The sequence below is a fragment of the Vipera berus genome (genome assembly GCF_964194415.1).
Source record: "Vipera berus genome assembly, chromosome: 2".
NCBI classification, from domain to species: Eukaryota; Metazoa; Chordata; class Lepidosauria; order Squamata; family Viperidae; genus Vipera; species Vipera berus.
The window spans coordinates 11271862-11293169 of NC_138203.1; the positions used below are offsets into that span (position 1 = coordinate 11271862).

General features: G+C 58.3%; 1 protein-coding gene across 2 annotated transcripts; it reads left to right on the forward strand.

Annotated features, from left to right (window-relative positions):
- Window positions 1-2213: 2213 nt before the first annotated feature.
- On the forward strand, window positions 2214-17973 carry TESK1 (testis associated actin remodelling kinase 1). 2 transcript variants are annotated; one of them, XM_081318203.1, is made up of 10 exons: window positions 2214-2554; window positions 11492-11613; window positions 12015-12063; window positions 12163-12309; window positions 12730-12812; window positions 12906-12996; window positions 13156-13239; window positions 15197-15286; window positions 15772-15913; window positions 16344-17973. In XM_081318203.1, exons 1-10 carry the CDS (start codon window positions 2342-2344, stop codon window positions 17291-17293), a joined length of 1971 nt encoding a protein of 656 aa, XP_081174329.1. In that variant the 5' UTR covers window positions 2214-2341; the 3' UTR covers window positions 17294-17973. The 2 variants fall into 2 exon arrangements, with proteins under 2 accessions (XP_081174329.1, XP_081174330.1); XM_081318204.1 differs by lacking the exon at window positions 2214-2554 and adding an exon at window positions 2841-2984.
- Window positions 17974-21308: the final 3335 nt, after the last annotated feature.

The following is a 21308-nucleotide window of genomic DNA, read 5'->3' on the forward strand; positions in this document are numbered from 1 at the left end:
TGGGAGGGTTCTGGTCCAAGGCTGCTTCATAAGCATATGCCCCTCAGTTTCTGGCATTAGCCTATATTTCTGGGTGGTCTTCAGGGGCAGCAGCCCCCCCACCGTAGAGTGAACCCTAATGATCTAGTAATGAGAGGTCAGAAACCTCCTTCAGTGCCTCCTGTGCCAGATAAAGTTGCAAATGGACCAATGCCAGGGTCCCCGGGCTGCAGCTCTCCCGCCCATAAAGGAGCACTCTTGCCTGGTGACCGCTCCATCATTCCCTGGATTCTGTCCTCGTGGCTATTTTGTCCTCAGAGCTATTTCCCTGGGGACCTCACCAGCCAGAGGACCCTAATTGTGCTCACAAGGTCTTCTGCTTCACCCCTTCCAAGGATGGACATCTGCTCGTCCCTCAGCAGTTGCACTAAAGGGCAGAGGAATAGACCATGTCACCCTTGTTATTGCCACAGAGCAGAGCAGAGGTTCCGTGGGTGCATGCTTCCTTGGGCCACTTTGAGCAGGCTATGCATGTTTGTCTTCTGCCAGTGTGTTTCATCACCTACTTCATGTCCTGAAGCTGCTCAGACCAGAGGGTGGCGTGGGACTGGCAGGTGAGGATTGGCCAATTGGAGCAATCCTGCCTAGTGCCCTGCCTAACTCTGTATTCCAGAGGTTGAGGGTGTTCATCAAAGCTGTTCTGGAATGCTGGGAAACTCCCTGGGCACCAACCTGGGCACATCTAGAGATACATCAGATGCCTGGCAGCTGAATCACTCTCCTCTCTGCGGAGGTGGTGGCTCCACTTAATTTGCCTGGTCGTGCACCAGCAATCTGTCCATGGCAAGAAATGTTCCCAGCAGTCTCATCTGCTCCCAGGTAAACACGGCGCGAGTCATGCCAACAATGGCCCGGACAAGCTAAGGCTTGTGGTGGTGGTGGTGGCAATGGAGACCTCTGCTGTCTCAAGCCCCAGAAAGGAGGCTAATTTTGCTCCTCATGGCCCTGGGAGGTAGGCACCACCTGCCCATAATCCCCCATGCTGACTGATGTGATGTCATCTAGGATTGAGGAAACCAAGGGACTGGATAACATCCATCTCTGGTGTGAACATCACTCCCACTGCTTGCAATCACGTATGTCCTTCAGGCAGCTAAGAGCAGAGCGCAGGGCTGGATTGGAGAGGGGATGGGATCGGACCCTCTGGGGGATGAGCTTTTCTGGGAATTTCTCAGTCCATCATCCAGGACCACCTGCAGAGACTGGTACCTGGAAGGACCCAATTGAGAGTGGCTCAATTCTACTCATTAGCTCAGGGAGGAGCTGGTTGGCTGTTGAATTCCCACAAGGGGCTCATATGGCTGATGCTGTGTTGATTTGCTTTGCTCCTGTTGTTTGAAATCCTCATTTTGCCTGGGTTGAACACTGCCTCAGAAGCCAAACAGTTAAATAAAAAATTAGTATAAAATAAAGACATAAAAAACGAAGGCAAGAGCCCCCTTCCCAGGACTTGAAGGACGACACACCTGGCCCTCCAGCATGGAACCACCATGATTTCCTGTCAGCACACCTGGAGAAGCGAGTTCCACAGGTGAACAAACACACTGGCTCTCAACTCCTGGAGTCGCCATATGCAGAAGCAGCTTTGCTCTGCCTCCAACATCTGGGGAAAAACAGCAGGGACGACACCTGCTCGGCCGCTCCATTAACAAGGCAGCAGCCTGGCAGATGTTGCGTCCTTATGGCCAGGATGTCCGGTAAACGCGGAGACTTTCCGAAGGGGCTGGATCCTTACTCGGACGAGCCGTTTTCCGGCTCGTCCGCGGATCAGGGCGGCTCTCCAGATGCGCTGGACTCCGGTCCCAACATCTGGAGGGCGCCCTGGCCAGAGGTCCTCCACCTCCGCCATTCAGCCCGGGGCGCGGACTGTGTTCCGTTCCGCGGCGCCGAGTGCAAGCGGCCGGGCGGTCCGAGGCCGGGCAGAAGGCAGGGGCGAGCTCGGCCACGGCCCAACGATGGGGCGCCGGCGGACGGGCGCGGACCGCGGAGAGGGGCCGGCCCGAAGCGGGCTCAGGTTGAGCCGGAGCCGCGCTTCCCGGCCGCCCCCGGGAGGACGCCGAGCGCGGTCAGACGCCGCCGCCGCCGCCGCCGCCGCCGTGCTCGGCTCCAGCCGCGGCAGCCGAGGAGTTAAGGCTCGCTCCGCCCGCCGCGGCTCCGCCTCCGACAGGCGGCCGCTAGCGGGCCGCAGAGCCACCGAGCTCTCCGGAGGCCGAAGCCCGCGGCGTCCGGGGGCGTAGCGCAGCCGCCCCCCCTCCCGCCTAGCCTCCCGCGCCCCCGCGCATGGCCTTGGGGCGCTCCGGGCATGGAGCGGGAGAAGCTGCCGCGGCGGCCCGGGCTCTCCCTGCGGCTGGACGAGGTCGAGGGGGAGGCGCCGGGCCCGGGGGGCTGGCAGGCGGGCGGGCGGCTGCGGCCTTCTTCCTACCGGGCGCTGCGCAGCGCCGTCTCTACTCTGGCGCGCCTCGACGACTTCTACTGCGAGAAGATCGGCGCCGGCTTCTTCTCCGAGGTCTTCAAGGTGAGCGCGCCGGCCCCGACGGACCCCCCGCCCGCCCCGCCAGAGCCTGGCAGACCGTCCGTCCGTCCGTCCGCCCGGGCGAGCGAGCCAGGGGGCCGGGTGGGCGGAGGTGGGCAGCCGCCGAGACGGGAGAGCGCCGCCGGGAGGGGCGGGCAGGCCTGGCTTGCCCCGCGCGGGGAAGAGCAGCTCTCCCCCCCCCCACCACCACCCCGCTGCCGCTCTGCCGCCCCCTCCCCGGAGGCCAGAGGGAGGCTCGGCTCTGTTTACTGCCGAGAGGCTTCGTGGAGGGGGGGGGCGTGGGCTCGAAGGGGGCCGGGCCGGATTTGGCAGCCGAGAGACGGAGGAGCTACGAGGGAAGCGCCAAAGACTGGCGGTGGCGGTTCCGTTTGTAATGTCGCCTGCTTCACATAGAGACGGACACAGAGCTGGGGTAACGATGAGTTTATTCTGAACAGAACGAACTGGGAAAACAGGGAAGCCTGGCGTCTATTTGTACCTGCCCAGGTGGATGGCATCCAATCAGTTCAAACCTGGGCTTCCTGCCAGTGCAGGTGACAATGGGTGTAGATCCTGGCTTCCCACCAGGCTGACCATGCCTGGGGCTGTCAACAGCTTAAGTCATTAGGCTTATCCTGAGTGAGCAGTCATCGCCCGGAGCTGTCCAGCCCCTCTGCTGATCTGCACCATCAGCCTCCTGCTGTGCTGTCCTTTGTGTATGCTGGGAGGCATACACTGCACCGTTCACTCGGCCCGGGCAACAGGCACCCCGCGCTTGCACCGGGTTTGCTCTCAGCCACGGCTGCTTCCTCCGGATTGCTGCGGGCTGGCCTCGGGCTGACAGCAGGGGTCCCTCGTGGCCCCGAAGGGCCCCGCAGCCGGCAGCCTTGGCTGAAGCCCCCCCCCCAGTTTGCGCTGCAGGTCAAGCTGCCGCGGCGGGGACCCGTCCCGTCCTGGAGGCCGACTCCGATCTGGCTCGGGGAAGAGGGTTCGGAGGGTTCCTGGCCCAGGCAGCCAGGTGTTTTCCATTGGATTTGGCGTTTTTATCCAGCTATGGAGGCCTTCATTGTTAGGACTGGTGAATGGGCAGGGCTGCGGACTCTTCCAGCCACTCACTCTGCCTTGGGATGCTTGGCAGGTTCTGTGGCTCTGGTGCCAGCTGCTCTCCTGCTCCCGCAGGGAGGGGCAATTTGGAGGGGGCTTGGAGCCAAATTCCGAGGTCACCAAGTGACAGATGGCTGTCATGATCCCCTTGAGGCAAGGAGCCCTAACGTTGGGTCACCTGACGGGAAACCGCTCGCCCGTGTCCTGCCCAGAACCTCTGTGCCCCCCCCGTCCCAGAAGGGGGCTGGATTCTGACGCAGTTGTTTGCCCCTTCTGTTGCTCAGCCTGGAACAGATGGCCTCAGTGTCAGCTTACGCTTACTGTGGGATGTAGCCCTGTGCCCCTCTGGCCCTTTGCCAGCTGCCGGTCCTCTGTCCACGTGCAGAGTTAACAAGAGGGATCTGCAGCCCAAGACAGCTGCTTAGCATCTTGGCAGAGGTGAAGCCATGGCAACCAGCAGCGGGCAAATGGTCTCCTGTGGTCCAGCCAGCCAAAGACCCCTTCCTCTTCGAAGGTTCCCTTGACAGGACTTGCCATGTTCCAGGATGGGGGTCTGCTGACAGCCTTGGTTTGGAAGGTTGCCCTGCGTGGCACAGCCATGCTTGATGGCACATATGACCCCAGTGGCCGGACCAGTTGCCAGCCGCAAGAGGCACAGGAAGGCTGTGAACATGGCAGAGTCTGTGGTGACAGGAGTGGGGGGCTTTGATTGAGCTGGGGGGAAGCTGGGGGTCCAAGTCATCTTTGCTGCTGGAGGTGGGGCAGAGATCCCAGGACAGACTGTGGCTCAGTCAGTTGGAAAGCTCTGATCTCCTCTTTTGGGCTGATGCACGGAGAGGCCTTGGCTGGCCAACCCTTCCTTCTCTCGTGGGAGGAGAGGGGAGCCGGTCCAGCTCTGCTCTGGAGGGGTCATCCCCCAACTCAGGCAAAGACAGGAGGGAAGCCAAGGCTGGCCAAGTTGGAAGCATTTCTGGCTGTGACGGGGAGGGGACCTGTGGGGAAGGGAAGGGCCTCTTTGGCCAGGCAGAGGAAGCTGATGTGGGACCAGGAGGCTTTTTGCAGGGGAAGGGCCAGTCCGCTTTGTGCACTTGGGGTGTGGGGTCTCTCTTGTCCAAAGAATCGTTTTCTCTGGACTCTTTGGCTCAACTTGATTCTCTGGCTTTCCTGGAGAGAAGCGCCTCCTGCTGGCTGCAGGGAGAAGTGCTTCCAAAGGGTCCGGATGGTCTCTAGGTGCTGTGCCCCTCTTCTGGGCATGCTCCAGCTCCCCTGGATTCAGTGGGGTCCTCTGCTGGGACCGGGAGGTGGGCCTTCTCTGACCGTCCCCAGAGCTCTATCTGTTTCCGTCTTTCCTGGGGCTTTGTGTGTATTTGGGGGGAGGGGCCCTCTTTTAGGATGTTTTATATCCCTCTTTCTTCAGAACTGTGTGCTGCTCTGTTCCGTAACTTTGGCTTCTGCTCTTGTTAGCCCTGTGAGCCACCCAAAGGCTTCGCTTTGGCCAGGCTCTGCACTGAGTAGATGTGGTGACACCCCTGGGTGGAGTGGGTGAGGGGTGGGGGGCTGTTAGCCCGGCCAGTGGTGAGCAATGCAGGGACGGTGGTGGTTGAGCAACAACGGGGGGCGGGTGTGTGTCTGTTCCATCTCCCTCTGGAATGAGCCTTTGCAAGTCCTCCAGCCTGGATCGGGGGGGGGGCTGCTGCTTTTGTGGGGGGAGGGGGCTCTGAGGCCTCCCCGTTGTTCCTCTCTGGGCCAGCCTCATTTGGGCAGCTCCTCCTGCTGCCGGGCAGGCAGCCAGATGGGGAGGTTGGCTTGGCTGCTCTGCCGGGTTCTCCCTGGGTCTCCTCCCTTGCAAGGTGCCTGTTGACCCCTTTGCCTGGCCCGGCTGGCTGCCGTTGCTAAGAGGTGCCTTTCAGCCCACTCTGCTGGGTCACGGGCCACCAGAGCCCGCCAGCCGGGGGCGATTGACCAAGTGGCCACTGCTGAATTCAGATAGGCTGGGCTGATGGGCCTTGGAGTCCGGCAGCCTTTGTTGCTCTCAGCAGGCCCAGTGCGTGAGGCTTGGCTTGTTCTTTGGAGGCAGCCGGCTTGAGTTCACACAACTCACCCTTATCCGTTCAGGCCCAGTGGCTGCATTGCTCCAGGTGCTGAGCTTGGTTGGCGATGGTCCTGGTTAGTTTTTCCATTGGTCTTAATGCCCCTTGCTTAGCGTGCTGTGAGAGTCCAGTTTTTTCGGTTGGTTCCTAGTTTAGGGCAACGTGAACCAGAAGCTAGGTTAATGCTCAGGAACCAAGTTGGGTGTGTTGTATGAACTCCGTCCTGGGAGCTGTGCCAGGCTCCCAGGCCAGCCTGAAACCTGGTAATGCCCTGCTGCCATCTAGCAGTTGCCGGAGTTTGGCAGCCTCTGGCGCTCGTCCGGGAGACTCCCTGCCGAGGCTGTGACCTGCGTGGGGTGAGGAGCCTGGCTGCTCCGCTCTGGCTGCCACTGGGGACCTCGGGGCTGAACCCTTTCAGCATCAGCTGTGGAGGGGGAAGTTATCTGTCTGGACAGTTTGCTCCAGGGAGGGGCCGTGCCTTCGATTTGGAAGGGTTGCAGCCTCTGGGCAGGAAATCCTGTCCGGCAATCTCGGGTGTGTGTATGTGTGTGTGTCTCCCTTGGGCCAGTATTGGGGTTATCAGGTCAAGTGCTGAGGCCGTGCCAGACCCTCAAGGGTGCCAGGCCCTCAAGAGTAGCAAAGTGGGGGTGGGTGGGAGCTGCCCCAGAGACTTAGCTTAGGATGCTGGCTCTGCCTTCAGCTTGCTGGAGTCTCTCTCTCTCTCTCTCTCTCTCTCTCTCTCTCTCTCTCTCTCTCTCTCTCTCTCTCTCTCTCTCTCTCTCTCTCTGTGTGTGTGTGTGTGTGTGTGTGTTGAGCAGGCTGAGAGTGACGGCAAGCAGGGAGAGGCCTGGCCTGGCGCCTCAGACTGACTCATGGACGGGCTGGCATGGGAGCAGCCCCACTCTCTGGGACTTGGGCGGCGGTGGGGACAGGGGGCCTGGAGGGAGGGCCGGGTGCCCTTGGGGACCGAGGGGTTCTATGTGTGTGTGTGTGTGTGGGAAATGCCAAGGCTGCACTTCAGCTGGCTGCCTTGGAGGTAGGCAAGTGGCTCTTATGGAGCTCAGCTCTAAAAATGTGCTGGGATTCTAGGCCGGCTGCCAGGGTGGACATGGCATGCGGGCATGGGTGGGTGGCCGGGAGGGGCTGCTTTCTTCTCTGGCTCAGCCAGGAAGCTGGGTGTGCCCAGAGTTACTCCCACACAAGGCTGGACAGAGGCCTGGGGTTGCCTGTGGACTGAAGGCAGTGGGGGGAGGGGATGCATCCTATCGCCCCTGGGGGTCTTCAGGGCTGCCTTCCAGGTGCATTGGCAGAGATCCTTGATTGCCCAGTTACTGCCCTCCCTGCCTGCCTTTTTCAGGGGCCACCTTAGTACTCCCTTTGCCAGCCCTGTCTGTGAAGTGGTGAGGCTGTGCCAGAGCAGTTGGCCCCCAGCCGCCGAGGTCTCTGTGCTGGGAGGGGAGGTGGGCTGGATCTCTGCCGTGCCTCCAGCTCCGGAGGTCGGCTGGCGCAAGGCTGGCACAGTTGCTCTGCACTGCCCGGCTGGGGCTTTGCCTTCTGGGAAGCTTGAGCAGTGACTGGAGTGGGAGAGGCTTGGTAGGGGGCAGAGTGCCTCCTGGGGGTGGGGCTTCTCAGGCTTTGGGCAGGCAGAGGGAGCTGAGTCGAAGCCCATCTCTGCCCTCTCCGTCCCTGCGTGAACAGGTGGGGGCCGCCTTGCCCCTTGTTGGGCCTGTGACCTGGGCAGAAGGGGGCTCGCCTGGAGCAGTGCAGAGCTTTGGGGCTGGGGCCACTCCTGGCCTGCCCCTTCCTTGGGCAGCTCCTCTGCCAGCCACTTTCCATCTTCGAGCGCACAACCGCTGAATGGACCAAATAGGCTGGATTCTCTCCACGTACCTGTTTCACCCATGCCAAGGTGAACATAGCGTGAAGGCTGTTGTGTGAATGTGCCTGGGTAAAAGCAAGATGAGGAGATTCGGAGGCTTTGAACAGGGTAGTGGGTGTGTGTGTGTGTGTGAAGATGAAGAAGAAGAGGCCAGGGTCAGCTCTTACAAGTGGGGTGATGCTCCGGTGTATCCGGAGGTCCGAGCCCCATTGTCTTCCTGGGACTGGCTCTGTCCTGGCACTCTCCGGCATCTTTGGGGTCCTGCAGCAGTGCTAGGGCTGGGCCAGGGGCTCAGTCCTCTTCCTGAGCCGACAGGGGCTCAGGGTCGCTTTGGGGGCAGCGATGTCATGTGGGTGGATCAATGGGCAGCAAGTCTGGCCTTCCGGAGAGCATTCTCGCCTTTGTATTGTTATATATTCCCTTTTGCCATGGCAAAGTGACAGGCCAAGGCTGCGTTCTGCCAGCCCGGGAGGAACTCTCAACCTGCAGGAAGAGAGCTGTCCTCTGGTGGGGCTGGAATCGCTGACCATTGCAGTTCAGCAGCCCGTCCAGCTTCTCTGGGGAGAACACTCTCCTGATCACCCTTCCTCAGTGGTGCAGCTGCTGTTGGGGGCCCCAGTGGGACCAGGTGCCCCAGAGAGACGGGGGACATTTGGCTCCTCTTCGGCTTGCCTGGCTGCTGTGCTGCCGCATCACAGGGCCTGCCAGCCTCTGTGGCATCAAAGGGTCGCTGCAGTGGGCCTGCATCTTTCTTCCTATGTGCTCTCTCCCCGAGAGCCCCCCCCCACGGCATTTGCCTGTTTCCTTCCTTCTCCCATACTCTCAGCATGTGTGGGACAGGCCTGAAGCCCATGTTGACCCTTCCCCAAGGCCCAGGGGGTCTTTGCCTCAATACTCCCCATATGCCCTTCTCCCACCTGCTGCAGGCACCCTCTCCACCCCAGACACGGAATCCAGCTTGGCTGCTGCACTTGACCTCCCACGGCCACAGTTTGGGGGTACCCTTCAACAACTCCATCCAAAGTGACCCTGCTGGGGGTTCTGGTTGGGAGCGGCAGCCTGTTCTAGTCCCCTTAACTGAGGGTCCCGGAAAGACCGTCCCTGGACACCGAGAAGTGCAAGGGCTGGGCCTGCCCCCCCCCCGCGTGGGAGCAGCTTCTTTGCTGGGGAGGCAAGATGGGGGAGGAACGTGCTGGCCTTGTTGCCTGCTTCAGTGGAGGGACAGTTCCTGGCAGGCAGCTGTTCTCCAGCTGTGGGCCTGGGCTGGCTGGATGCCACAAGGGGCCCTCTAAGCCCTGGAGGCCCTGTCTTCCCAGATCTGCAGGGGGCTTTGATGGGCAGGATCTGCGCTCTGCTGAGAGCAGAGGAGCTTGGCTGGCAGGAGCATTGCCTCTCGGGTGGAGGCGGGGGAAGCAGGAGACGTGCCAGGCAACTGGCTTTCCTCCTTCGGAGGCCCTAGCTAGCTCAGGCCTACAGAGGCAGCTTGAGGGCAGCCAGAGGACGGGGTCCCTCTCTGGGTGACATGACCCCGTGTGACCCTGGGCCTCCCCTGCTGGCACAGCTGGTGTGCTCAGCCTCAAGTCTCACGGCTCCTTCTTGGGGCAGAGAGCTCTGCCAGGCTGGGCATGGGATGGATGGAGAGGGGGCATCTGGAGCTTTGGCATGGAGGTACCCCCATCCCTTGCTGAGAAAGGGGGTAGTGGGCTCCAACCAAAGAGGAGGGGTGTGTCCCCCACACTGCCCACCCAGGGAGAGAGACTTAACTTGGGCTCCTCCCGGTTGCACAACCCAGCCCCTTCCCGGAATGGGGGGGGCAGTCATATCCAGGGCCAGAAGGATGGGGTGGGGGGAGCAGGCACAGCGGAGGGAGACTCAGGCATGGACTAAAAAGGACAGGAATGATCTCTGGCTGCAGAGCCCAGGAATTTGAGAGGGAGGATGCACCCGCAGAGGGGGCGGTGAGACGGCTGGGCCTGTCCGGGCAGCTGTTCAACAGGCCTGCCTTGCCCAGGGCATGAGGGCCTGCAGACTGCTCCTAGGCCCTGGGCGGTGGTGGTGATGGGGGGATGCTGCTGTGGCTAGTACAGATTCATCCTCCAACTGGGCTCAGCTCCTGGCTGAAACTCTGTCCCTGGGAAATGACATTTCCAGCCACTTCCCCCTCCTTCCAGTCCTGTCCTGGCTGGGCCCTGTTGGGGAAAAGCCTGACCTTCCACAGTGGGGAAACTGTACCCCTAAGTCTGTGCTCCGGGGTGGGGGTGGGGGCGAGACTGGGTTTCTTTTAAGGTTTCTTGAATGGTTTTATGCTAGGCTGCCCAGAGTCACGTTCGGTGTGGCAGGTGGCTATATAAATATGATCTATAAATAAATAAAGGGGCTCCTTTTGGCCTGCAAACCTGGCAGCCGCCTATGGGGCTCTTACTCTCTGGGCAAAGATCCCGCTGGGCACCTGCACAGCCTTTTGGTTGGCCACTGTGGAGCTATGAATGGAGCCAAGGCAGGGAATGCTGGAGTTGGCTTTGGGGTCACCAGCAGAAGCTCCTGGCCCTGAAAGAGCACCTGTGTGCCACCTGGGCAGGTGCCCTTCGCCTTGTCCTTGTGCCTGGTTGATGGCAGTGCTGGGGGAATGGGCTCCTGAGCGTTGGCATGCTTGCCCTCCCCCAATTTTCCTGCCCCGTTAGCCCTGTGTGGGGTGCTAGAAGCTTTTCCGATGCACCCAGATTCCTGTCCTAAAGCAGAGGTCGCTGGAGGGTCAATGAGGGAAGGGGAGTGGGTAGGGTGGCAGGCTGGCACAGGAATTGTGGGGCATAGGCATCGCCTCCTCTCAACGCGCCCTGGCTTGGTGAGCCTCCCGAGGCCCCACCAAAGTCCTGAGTCCTCTTGACCGGTTCTGCCCTGCCCTTCTGTTTCGCCAGCCTCCAGGCAGGGACGCCACATTCATCTCTGTGCAGCTTCAGACAGTGGCTGGCGCAAAGGCCATAAATCAATAAAAAATACAGCTGCTCAGCAATTTCCAGATGAAATCTGCAGTTATGCTAGAATATGAGAAACCTTTGGAACGAGGAAGGTCAGGAGAAGCCATCGCAACCTGGGAGTGGGAGGGAGGATCCTCGCTTAACAGCAGGGCCCACGTGTGTTTTCTGGGCTACCCCCTTTCTGCCGCTCCCCCTCTTTTGCTCCCCCCTTTTGCTCTTCCCTAATGCCCACTCTTTGGGCCCTCCTCAAAGGGGTGGTGGTGCCCTCTGCTTCCCTGAATGTGAGCCCATTGGCAATTTTGGGGAGGGAGCTCCAGCAGAACTGGGGGTGTGTGTGTTTCCCATGATGCTTGTGTCAGGTGTTTGGAAACTTTGGCTGAACTGTTGAGAGCAGCTTTTCCAACCATGGCACTTGAGGAGGTGTGGACCCCCAGAATCCCCCCAGCCAGCCTGCCGATTGAGGAGGGGGCTGAGACCATGCTGGCTGGGGCATTCTGGGGGTCCACACCTCCTCAAGTGCCATGGATGGGAAACCCTGGGGCAGAGGCCATGTCGGGGCGGAGATTGGCCCCAGGCTCTCAAGCATCTCCAAAGCTTTGAGTCTGTTTCTGCCTTTCTGGTTTTGGCTGATTCTGAAGCTGGTACTCCATCTCCTCGGAACATTTAACTTTGGTTCCCATGATTCCCAGCCTAGGGACAGGTTGCCTGGGCGTTTCAGGGGTTTGGTTCAGCGTGTGGAAGCTGGAAGAGCTCTGCTCCCCCAGGGCCTTTGGGCACGGACTGCTATTGGGGCTGGTTCCACGGGGTGCCATCCAGACTGGGCTCAGAGTTTTCCCTTTGCGCCAACTACGGGGCCAGGGTGACCCAGAGTGACGGACAGCTGTCCCTGCAGGTGAGGCACCGTCAGTCGGGACAGGTCCTGGTGCTGAAGATGAACAAGCTGACCAGCAACCGAGGGAACATGCTGCGCGAGGTGCAGCTGATGAACCGGCTCTGCCACCCCAACATCCTCCGGTACGGCACAGGGGCTGGTGGATCTCGGGGCTTCCCTGTCTGGAAGAAAGCAGCCCGCTTGGGTGGGGAGGAGGGCCCAGAATATCTGGGAAGCTGGGAGGGCCAGGCATAAATGCTCAGGGGTCTAGTGGAAGAAGGGCTGGGAGGCTCCACCACCTGCTCCTGGCCCCCTCTTGCCAGGGGTCTCCTGGTGCCACCCCGAATGGCTTGAGAGAGACCCACCCGGAGCTCCTCATGTGTAAGCACCCTCTGGGAGTGGGGAAGGGGTGAGCATGGCCTCTGGTGTCCGTGGCAGAGCAGGGGGCAGTCCTCCTTTTTATCCAGGGGTGCTGGTGACAGAGGGAAGCTAAGGGGTGCCAGGCAGGGGTCTCACTGTTGATGGGTCCTCTCTTCCTCTTCAGGTTCATGGGGGTCTGCGTTCACCAGGGCCAGCTGCATGCGCTGACAGAGGTGAGGTGTTAGGGGCTGGGCATCAAGGATCAGCCAAGGGCCTGGCTGTTCTGGGGGACCGAGGCCCCCTGCAACTTGCCCTTCTTTCTCTCTCCGCAGTACATCAATGGGGGGAACCTGGAGCAGCTGCTCGACAGCCCCACCCCACTCCCCTGGCCCGTCCGCCTCAAGCTGGCCCTGGACATCGCCCGGGGGCTCTGCTACCTCCACAGCAAGGGCATCTTCCACCGGGACCTGACCTCCAAGGTGTGTGTGGGGGGGCTCTGCTGCACACCCACACCCACATCTGTGCCTCAAAGTGGGCAGGGGATTCAGCAGGGGAATCCAACACTGGATCTCGGATGAGTGGTGGGGCAGCTTGACACCAGGGGTTGTACTGATTGGGGAGGGGGACCTTGAAGGGCCTCCCCTGAAAGGTATGCTGGAAAAAGAACAGCTTCTGCCATGGGGTCCCCCGAAGTCCTGGACCCAGCTTTCTAGGGCCCGGAGAAGGGATAGCAGAGACTTTTGGCACCTGGGAAGCCTTTGATGTGGTCGTCCCCTAAGCCCTCTCCTTATTCCCTGGGAGGGGGTTGTCTGGTCAGAGATACCCCATCCTGGGAGATGCCTTTTACCTGGAATGGCCTCTCAAATGTACTCTTCCTTCCACCGCCCCCCCCCCTCCAGAACTGCTTGGTCAGGTGTGAGGACAATGGCTACACAGCAGTGGTGGGTGACTTTGGCCTGGCAGAGAAAATCCCCACCTACAGGTGAGTTTGGCTGTTGCTCCCTCTGTTCACCCTCCCCCAACCCCCAAACTCCTGACCCTGCATTCTCACAGCCCCTCCTCCTTCTCCTTCCAGTGAGGGCAGCGAGAAGGAGCCCCTAGCCGTGGTGGGCTCTCCGTACTGGATGGCCCCCGAGGTCCTGCATGGGGAGCTGTACAACGAGAAGGTGAGCCCCGGGAGAAAGAGTGACAATCAGAGGGAGACGGGGCGGGGGGGGAGGATGAGGGTGCCTGCTTTTCCCCCTCCCTGGCTCCATTCTTCCTGGCCTCCCTGCTTCAGGGCTCCCCCGGCCCCTCCGAGACCACCCCATCCCTGTCTCCTGCAGGCGGACGTCTTTGCCTATGGCATCATCCTCTGTGAGACCATCGCGCGAGTGCCGGCCGACCCCGACTACCTGCCTCGCACTGAGGTAAGCCCCCCTCCACATCCTTCTGCAGACCCAGCAATAGGGGAGACTGCCGGCCCCCTTGGGGAGAGAGAGCTTAAAGCGGACAGACGGGTTGGCAGAGACGAGCCCCGGTCCTGCGCAGAGTCTTGGTGGAGCAGTGGGCTAATGCCTCCTTAAGTAACACCAGCTGCCTGCAATTAGTGCAGGTTCGAGTCCCACCAGGCTCAAGGTTGACTCAGCCTTCCATCCTTCCGAGTTAGGTAAAATGAGGACCCAGATTGTTGGGGGCAATAAGCTGACTTTGTAAAAATGCTGCTTGGGGGCCCCCGAAAGCCCTAATAAGCAGGCATATACATAGAATGAAGGCTATTGCTAAGTACATTGATTTGTGCTTCTTGGATTGTAAGCCGCCCTGAGTCTTCAGAGAAGGGCGGGATATAAGTGGGATTAAAAAAAAAAAGAGTCCAGGAGCTTGGAGGGGTCTGGAAGGAGCTGAGCTCCGAGGGGCTCTGAGGGGGCTCCTTCCTCCAGTCAATCCCTGAATGCTTTGTCCTTGGCAGGGGATCAGATTTCGGGGGGTGGGGGGAGAGGAGGGGAACGGTGCATGTGTGAACTAACTTGCAGCCATGAGATGCCACAAAGAAGTGATGGAGCCTGGCTCCATCTGGCTCCCTCGGTGTCAGGAGTCCTAGTGGCAGGAAGCCTCACCAGTTTTACCCCCTGGCTAGTCTTGCACCAGGGCAGTTCTTGATCCACCCGTGGCATTCGCCCAGTTGCCTCTTGTGACTCAGGGGAACGCGGCTTATTCAGCCAGCTCATGGACGAGTGGATTTTTTGGGGGGGAGGTTAATTGAATCAGCACACTGCTTAAACCCAGTGCATCTGTCAAGACCAGCTTGCAAAGGGGGTGCAAGAGGGGCCATAGTTCCTGTCACTGAGCTTGGCTGGCAGAGGCTGCCTTGGCTTAAGTGCCGCTTACCTGCCACTCTTTGTGCCTGGTGCAGCGGAGAACCATCTTTCCCTCCCGAAGCGCTAAAAGCTATGGAATGATTACGGCAAGCCGAACGTTGACTGTGATGCTAAAATGTACAGAGGGTCACTTTTAAAAGCCCCCCCCCCAAGCCTCAGGCTGCCCTCCAACGTGGGGTCTTCTTCATTGCTTCTCAGAGGCCTTTTCCTGCAAAGTTACTTGCTGGTATGCCAGGGTGTATCCTGGAGGCATCTTGACCCCGGTTCCCCCCTGGCACCCCTATTTGGATGCCTGGGTCTTCGGGCAGGGTCCTGGAGGGCATGCAAGGTGAGGCTGGCGCTCTCTGGGTGAGCTTCTTTCATTTGGGAGCTCTAGCTAGTGCATATTCCTGCCAGCCTATTTGCAGCATAAAACCCAGGGGACTGAACCTTCTGTGCCCAGCCAGCCCAGAAGCAAACTCCTGGCTGAGGAATTCTGGGAGTTGAAGTCCACTAGTCATAAAAGGGCCAAGTTTGAAGACCCCTGAGCTAGATCAACCTTTTCCCCAGACTGGCAGCTTCCAATTGTGGAGACAATGCTGTGTTCAGGGTAGCCTTCCCAGACCAGACCAAGCCAGTTGGCAGCTCCCTCATTTGTGACACCTGATGATCCCTGGTAGGTGGATTCCCACCCTGGGAGACCCCAATAAATGTTTGTTTTTTGTTTCTGAAGAAAGTCTCTCTGCTGCAATGCCATTTATACAGCGGCCCAAAGGTTGAAGAGCAGACAGGGTCTCACTGGAAGCACTCTGTATTGGCGGGGGGGGGGGCTTGTTTGGGAAAGGCTTTCCCTCTTGAGCAATCCCCTTGAATTTCTGAGGGGGGGGGAACACGGTTGCAATTGGGTGAGTCCAGGCAGTGTGGCAGCTAGCTGCCTGGTCCTGCCTCCCAAAGAGCATCTTTCTTTTGGGGGGGAGGGGAAGATAGATCTTCCCCCGCCCCTCCCTCCCTTCACCCTTTCTCTCTGCAGGACTTTGGCCTCGATGTGGCTGCGTTCTGCAACCTGGTGGGAGCCAACTGTCCAGCGGCTTTTCTCCATCTGGCCTTCCACTGCTGCAAGGTGGGTCCTGGCGCCTCTTCCCCCCCCCACAAGGAAGGTGGGATGCTGCTGAAGCCTGGCTAAGAGCCCTGGAAGGGACACTCATGCCAGGTGGGGTCCCTTGCAGAGCTGCCTGTTCCGCTGCGCCAGAGGGAGGGAGTGGTCCTCAGAGGAGCTGCGGGTAAAGCTGCAGCTTTACCATCCAGGGGCAAAGCCACCAGGCAGCCTGGAGGGTCCCGCCTATCTTTCTGAATTCCGTGGGGAGTTTTTCCGGGGATGATGAATTGCAGAGAGCAGGCTGAGCTGGAGGGGAGGGGTTTCCTAAGGAGGGGAGGCCAGCTCTGCTCCACAGGTAAAGGCAGAATAGGGAGCTGGTGCGGAACGTGAAAGGCCAGGGGGACCACTGAGATGTGCGGAGGCCTGCTTGCCCATCGCCATACACTGGGCCTGCAACTGGACCCGAAAGAGAACGAGCCGGCCCACGTGCTTCCTTCTCCTGCCCCCAGATGGAGCCCACGGCCCGGCCCTCCTTCCTGGAGATCGTTCAGCGCCTGGAGGCGATGCTGCTGATGGCGGGAGACCCTGGCCTGGCCCTGACGGACAACAATGGGACAGCCCTCCCTGCCAACTCGGCACCCACACTGAATGGTGAGCGTCTGTCAAGACGGGAGTTTCCATGCAGGGAGGGGGCGGGTGGGGAAGTTGCCCCCCTTGGAAGAGGGATCACGTGGTTGGGTTTTGTTTTGTTTACAATTACGATTACAGGAACCGTCTCCGGTGCTGGGAAGGGGCGAAGGTAGGAAGGATGGAAATAGGCAGCCTCGGAAGGCCTCGCACCCTCGGCTTGAGTTGGGGGCAGAGGAGGGCTTTTCTCCTGGGCCTAGGAGCCGTTGGGGAGCAAGTGGAGAGAAATACGCACGATTCTCTGGGTGTGCCAGGGCAGTTACTTCCCAGCCCTTCAGAACGTGGTGCAACTGAGCTGTTTCCTGGTCTAGCTTCAGCTTTTGCAGTGTGTAGGGCAGTCTGAGTTGCCATTCTGGGGTGCCTCTAACATGTCCACCCTTCCTTTTGCATCCAGGTCAAACGGCCAAGCAGCTGTCCTTCCCCAACGCCCCATCCGGCCTGCTTGGCCAAAGGCTCTTGACCCCAGAGCAGCCCCTCTCCCGCAGCCAGTCGGACATGTTCCGCCCTCGGTCGCCCACCTTGCCTCGTGCCCACGACACTCCACAGCGAGTCAACCCCTTTTCCCAGCGACAGGACCTCAAGGGAGGCAGGATCAAGCTCTTCGACACGCCCAGCAAGTCCTTGATCTCCCTGACCTTCAACCTGCCACCCCCCTCACCTCTTCCACCCGGCACCCCCATCACGCCAGAACCCACCGTGGAGATGCAGTGCAACTTTGCCGAGCCCATCCCCATCTTGCGCAGGTGTCGCTCGCTGCCAGCTTCCCCAGAGCTGCCTCGCCGGGAGCAGGCACCCCACAGTCCGCTCTCGGCCCTGGACCACACCCCTCCGGACCCCCCTGTTTCCTTTGCCGGCGAGTGGATGGACTGCAGTCCGGACAGCCCGGTTCCAGCATCTTCCAGCCCAGCACCCCTGTTGACCAACGGTAGCTTCATCAGCACGGCTGTGTCGGCAGCCCAGCCGTGGACCCCCAACGGAATACTCCTGAACAATAACAGCAAGCCGCAGGGCTGGGGCAGGGGCTTCTCTGAACTGAGTGTGCCCCCCACAGTGGAGAGACCACAGACGGAGTGCCCGGGGACGGCGTTGCCCTTGAGCCCCTCCAACAGCAGCTGCGTGATGGAGCAAGACGAGGTGCTGGCCTGCCCGGCCTGCTGCCTGGTTCCCTTTAGCTTCAGCTTTGCTTCTGTCTGCCACCGGCCGGCCGCCAGCACCCCCCGTTACCAGAACCTGAACTGCGAGGCCAAGAGCCTGCAGTGCCCGGAGAGGCACCCCCAGCATTGCAAGGGCCTGGCGCCGGGCCTGGCAGAACCCAGCCTCAAGTTGCCGGAAGCCCAGTCCTGAGGCTGGCCCTGCGGTGGAGGTGCACTTCAAAACCGCCTGGATGTCCTGGCTGCCCTTCAGACCTCTGGGAGCTAGGTGGGCTGAGCGGGTGGCACTGCCCCATTGGGACAGGCAGGTGCGATGTTGCAGGCAGGGCTGCCAAGCCCGTCAGAAGGCAGGAGGAGCTGTCTGATGCCCAGCCTGGTCTCTGTGCAATAAAGGGCTGCTGCTGCTTTGGCCCTCCCCTGCCTGGCCCCGTTGCAGCCTTGGGGTCGAGCCCTTGGTTTCCCGACCTCTTGCTCAGGTGGGGCGATGCCCTCCAGCATGGGTGGGTGCTGAGAAGGAAGATGCAGGGCTGGGGTGAAGGGAATTCGGGCTGGGGGCGCCCCCCCCATGAGGCTGGCAAGGGAAGAGCCAGCTCATTCTGCCATCTGGGCGGGACTGGCACACTCTGGGCATGGCACCATGGGGTGTCCTGGAGGGATGGGGCTGGGAGACAGTCAGGATACATACCTGGCCCATCCCCTCCTGCCTTGCGTGGGGCGGGTTCAGTGTGGGTCTGCCTGGCGTCTCGGCCCTTCTTCTCTTCTTGGCACCAGTGGAGAAGGCAGCTGCGTTTTTAATAATACTTGGAAAATACTTGTTAATATATTCAGCTTATTTAATGTGTTGGAAAAATAAAATAAAACCTGATGACAGTTCCCCCCCGTCCTGGCCTGAGTGGTCTTTGATGAGAAGACGAGAATCAGGGAACCGGCAAATTGGGGGACGGGGGTGGGGAGCTCTGTCTTTTGGACTGTGGCTCTGCCCCGAAGCCCATAAAGGGTGTTTTTGCCTGGATTCTGTGGATTTCTGATGGAAAATGGAGGGAGCAGAAACATGGAATAGTCAACTAGAAAGAAGAAAATTATCCTTTATTTTGTGTGAAAGCAACTTGTGGACTGGGGGATGTGTAGATTCTAAAGAGGGACAAAGAATAAAAAGGAATTATAGCGTGAGAAAATATCTGGAATACGATAAACATATAAACACACTGTGAACAATGTCATGTAGCATACCAATTATTTTCTGGTAATATTTCCAAATGCATTAATGCAGGGCTTTTCAACCAGTGGTATGGGTACCACCTGTGGTACATTGACACCTGGCAGGTGGTGCGCAACCATCCTAGAAAAGTGTTAGCGGGGGAGGGGAATGAGCTGAACCGGTGGCAGCACCGCACAAGCCTGAACGAGAGACGGCTGGAGCTGCAGGGCTGTCAGGGCTCAGCGGAAGCGCCAGGATCAGCGCTTCTTCTGGGCTGTCAGGGCTCAGCGGAGGTGCCAGGATCAGCGCTTCTTCTGGGCTGTTAGGACTCAGCGGAAGCACCAGGATCAGCGCTAGGCTCCAGCTGGGCCCAGAAGTGCAGGTCAGCTGGAATGTATGGTCACAGTGTCCCAGGGTCATGTGAAGTGTCCAAAACCTGCTGCAGCCACCCAGCAGATGGGGGGGGGAATAAAAACCAACCCCCCCCCCCTGCGAATCCTCAACAGAAATGCTCACAACAATGAAAACCTCAGACAGGAGGAAGAGCACCGCCGGGTGGGCAGGCAGGTGTCTTGCTCAGCTGTGGCTTGGGGGGGCACTTTTTTCAGTGCCACTGTAACTTTGAACAGTCGCTAAGTGAACTGTTGTAAGTCGAGGACTACCTGTATGTACTTCATCACTTTTTTCCTTTTTTGGGGGGGTCATCAAGTTTTCGACACCTTGCTAGGCGACTGGTGGTACTCGGAGGTTGCCATATCCTAAAAGTGGTACAATGGGTGAAAAGGTCGAAAAGCCCTGCATTAATGAAAAAAGCCACAGAAAACTCTTGTATATTTTAGGGAGAAGTCAGACTGCATCCCCTGGTCTTTGCTACATCCTTTCAGATGATGGAACGAGGGAAGTTTTTTCCTCATCTCCACCGTCAGTGCAGACTGCAACCCTGCAAGCCATCTGCAAGGAAAGATATGCTGAGCGTTTGCACACAACCGCAAGTGTCCATTGTGGGTCCCCAAGGAGCACGGGGGGTCGTGCCAGGCCTGGGAGGCTATTCGGTCACTCTGCGTTTTCCTCTCCAGCCCAGCTGGAAGAGAGCAGCCTGTTCTGGGGTCTGCTGACAATTCATTCAGGCCCATCTGCTCCTTCCTCTGCTGCCTTCACCTGGCCCAGACCCAAAGACCTCCCCCCTCCGAGACCCCCTTGCGTGCTTGGCAGAGGGCAGAAGCATCGTGACATCGTGGCTTCTTCGGTAGCATAGAAGGAAAAGGAGGACTTCCCTCGGGCACACCTAAGATGCTGCACCTCCTCCTGCTGTCTCCGGGGCAGGCGAGTGTTGGGGATGTCGACCACACACAACACCAAACAAGCTGAAGGCCCTTGCAGGTGGCTTCGGTCTGTGTGTGTGATGAAAAGAGACTGAACAAGGTCAGGGAAATAACGGCTGCTGAAGGAAGACGAGCGGTGACCCACAACAAAGATAATTTGAGATGGTTTGATGAGGAGGAACGAGCAGGAGTTTAAATTGCAAAGCAAAACTTGAGAGGGAGAGAGGAATGAAGCATTGGATCCCGCGGGGATCTGTCTTGTCCTTCAATGTTTTTATTAAGGGCCGGATATTTATTCAGGGGACTAACGGGCTGCTTTTCAACTCTGCAGAGGATCCAAGAGAAGAGAAGGGGGATGGTCAACCCCAGGGAGATGGAACAAGCCTGCAATCCAATCTGGGCTTGTTAGAAGGCTGGCTGTGAGGACAAGATGTGCTTCCACAGGGGAAAAAAATAAGTGGGAGACGACAAGGCACACTGGGGGAGCAGGGATGGCTTGGAAAAAAGGGACATCAGGGAAGCCCTTGGGATGGGGTGTGTGCGAGCCAGCTGTTTGAAGGGCTGGCACAGTTTTGGGCTGCATTTAAGAGACAGGTGAGGTCCTTGCAGGATCTGCTCTTACTGCTCTGGTGAGGCCACATCTGGAGGACCGTGCCTTGGGCTCTGCACTTTCAGAGGGAAGTTGAGAGATGCTGAGCAAGGTGATCCCTGCCCTAGTAAGATCACACCTGGAATACTGCAGCCAATTTTGGTCACCATATCACAAAAAAGATGTTGAGAGACTGGAAAAAAATCCAGAGAAGAGCAACTAAGATGATCAAAGGCCTGGAGACCAAAATGTACGAAGAACGGCTGTGGGACTTGGGTTTGGCTAGTTTGAAGAAAAGAAGAAATAGGGGAGACATGATAACAGTCTTTCAGTATCTGGGGCTGCCAGAAGGCAGAGGGGGGAAGGTTGTTCACCAGAGCATCAGAGGGCAGGACGAGAAACAATGGTTGGAAACTGATCAAAGAGAGAAGAAACCTGGAATCAAGGAGAAACTTCCTGGTAGTGAGGACAATCAACCAATGGAACAGCTTACCCCCAGAAATCGTGGGCGCTCCGTCACTGGATGTTTTTAAAAAGAGACTGGACAATTATCTGACTGAGATAGTATAGGACCTCCTGCTTGAGCAGGGGGCTGGACTAGAAGACCTCCAAGGTCCCTTCCAGCTTCTATTCTATTCTATTCTATTCCTATTCTATTCTATTCTATTCTATTCTATTCTATTCTATTCTATTCTATTCTATTCTATTCTATTCTATTCTATTCTATTCTATTCTATTCTATTCTACTCTACTCTACTCTACTCTACTCTACTCTACTCTACTCCACTCCATATTTTCTATTCTATTCTATTCTATTCTATTCTATTCTATTCTATTCTATTCTATTCTATTCTACTCTACTCTACTCTACTCTACTCTACTCTACTCTACTCTACTCTACTCTACTCTACTCTACTCTACTCTACTCTATTCCACTCCATCTATTCTATTCTATTCTATTCTATTCTAATTCTATTCTATTCTATTCTATTCTATTCTATTCTATTCTATTCTATTCTATTCTATTCTATTCTATTCTATTCTATTCTATTCTATTCTATTCTATTCTACTCTACTCTACTCTACTCTACTCTACTCT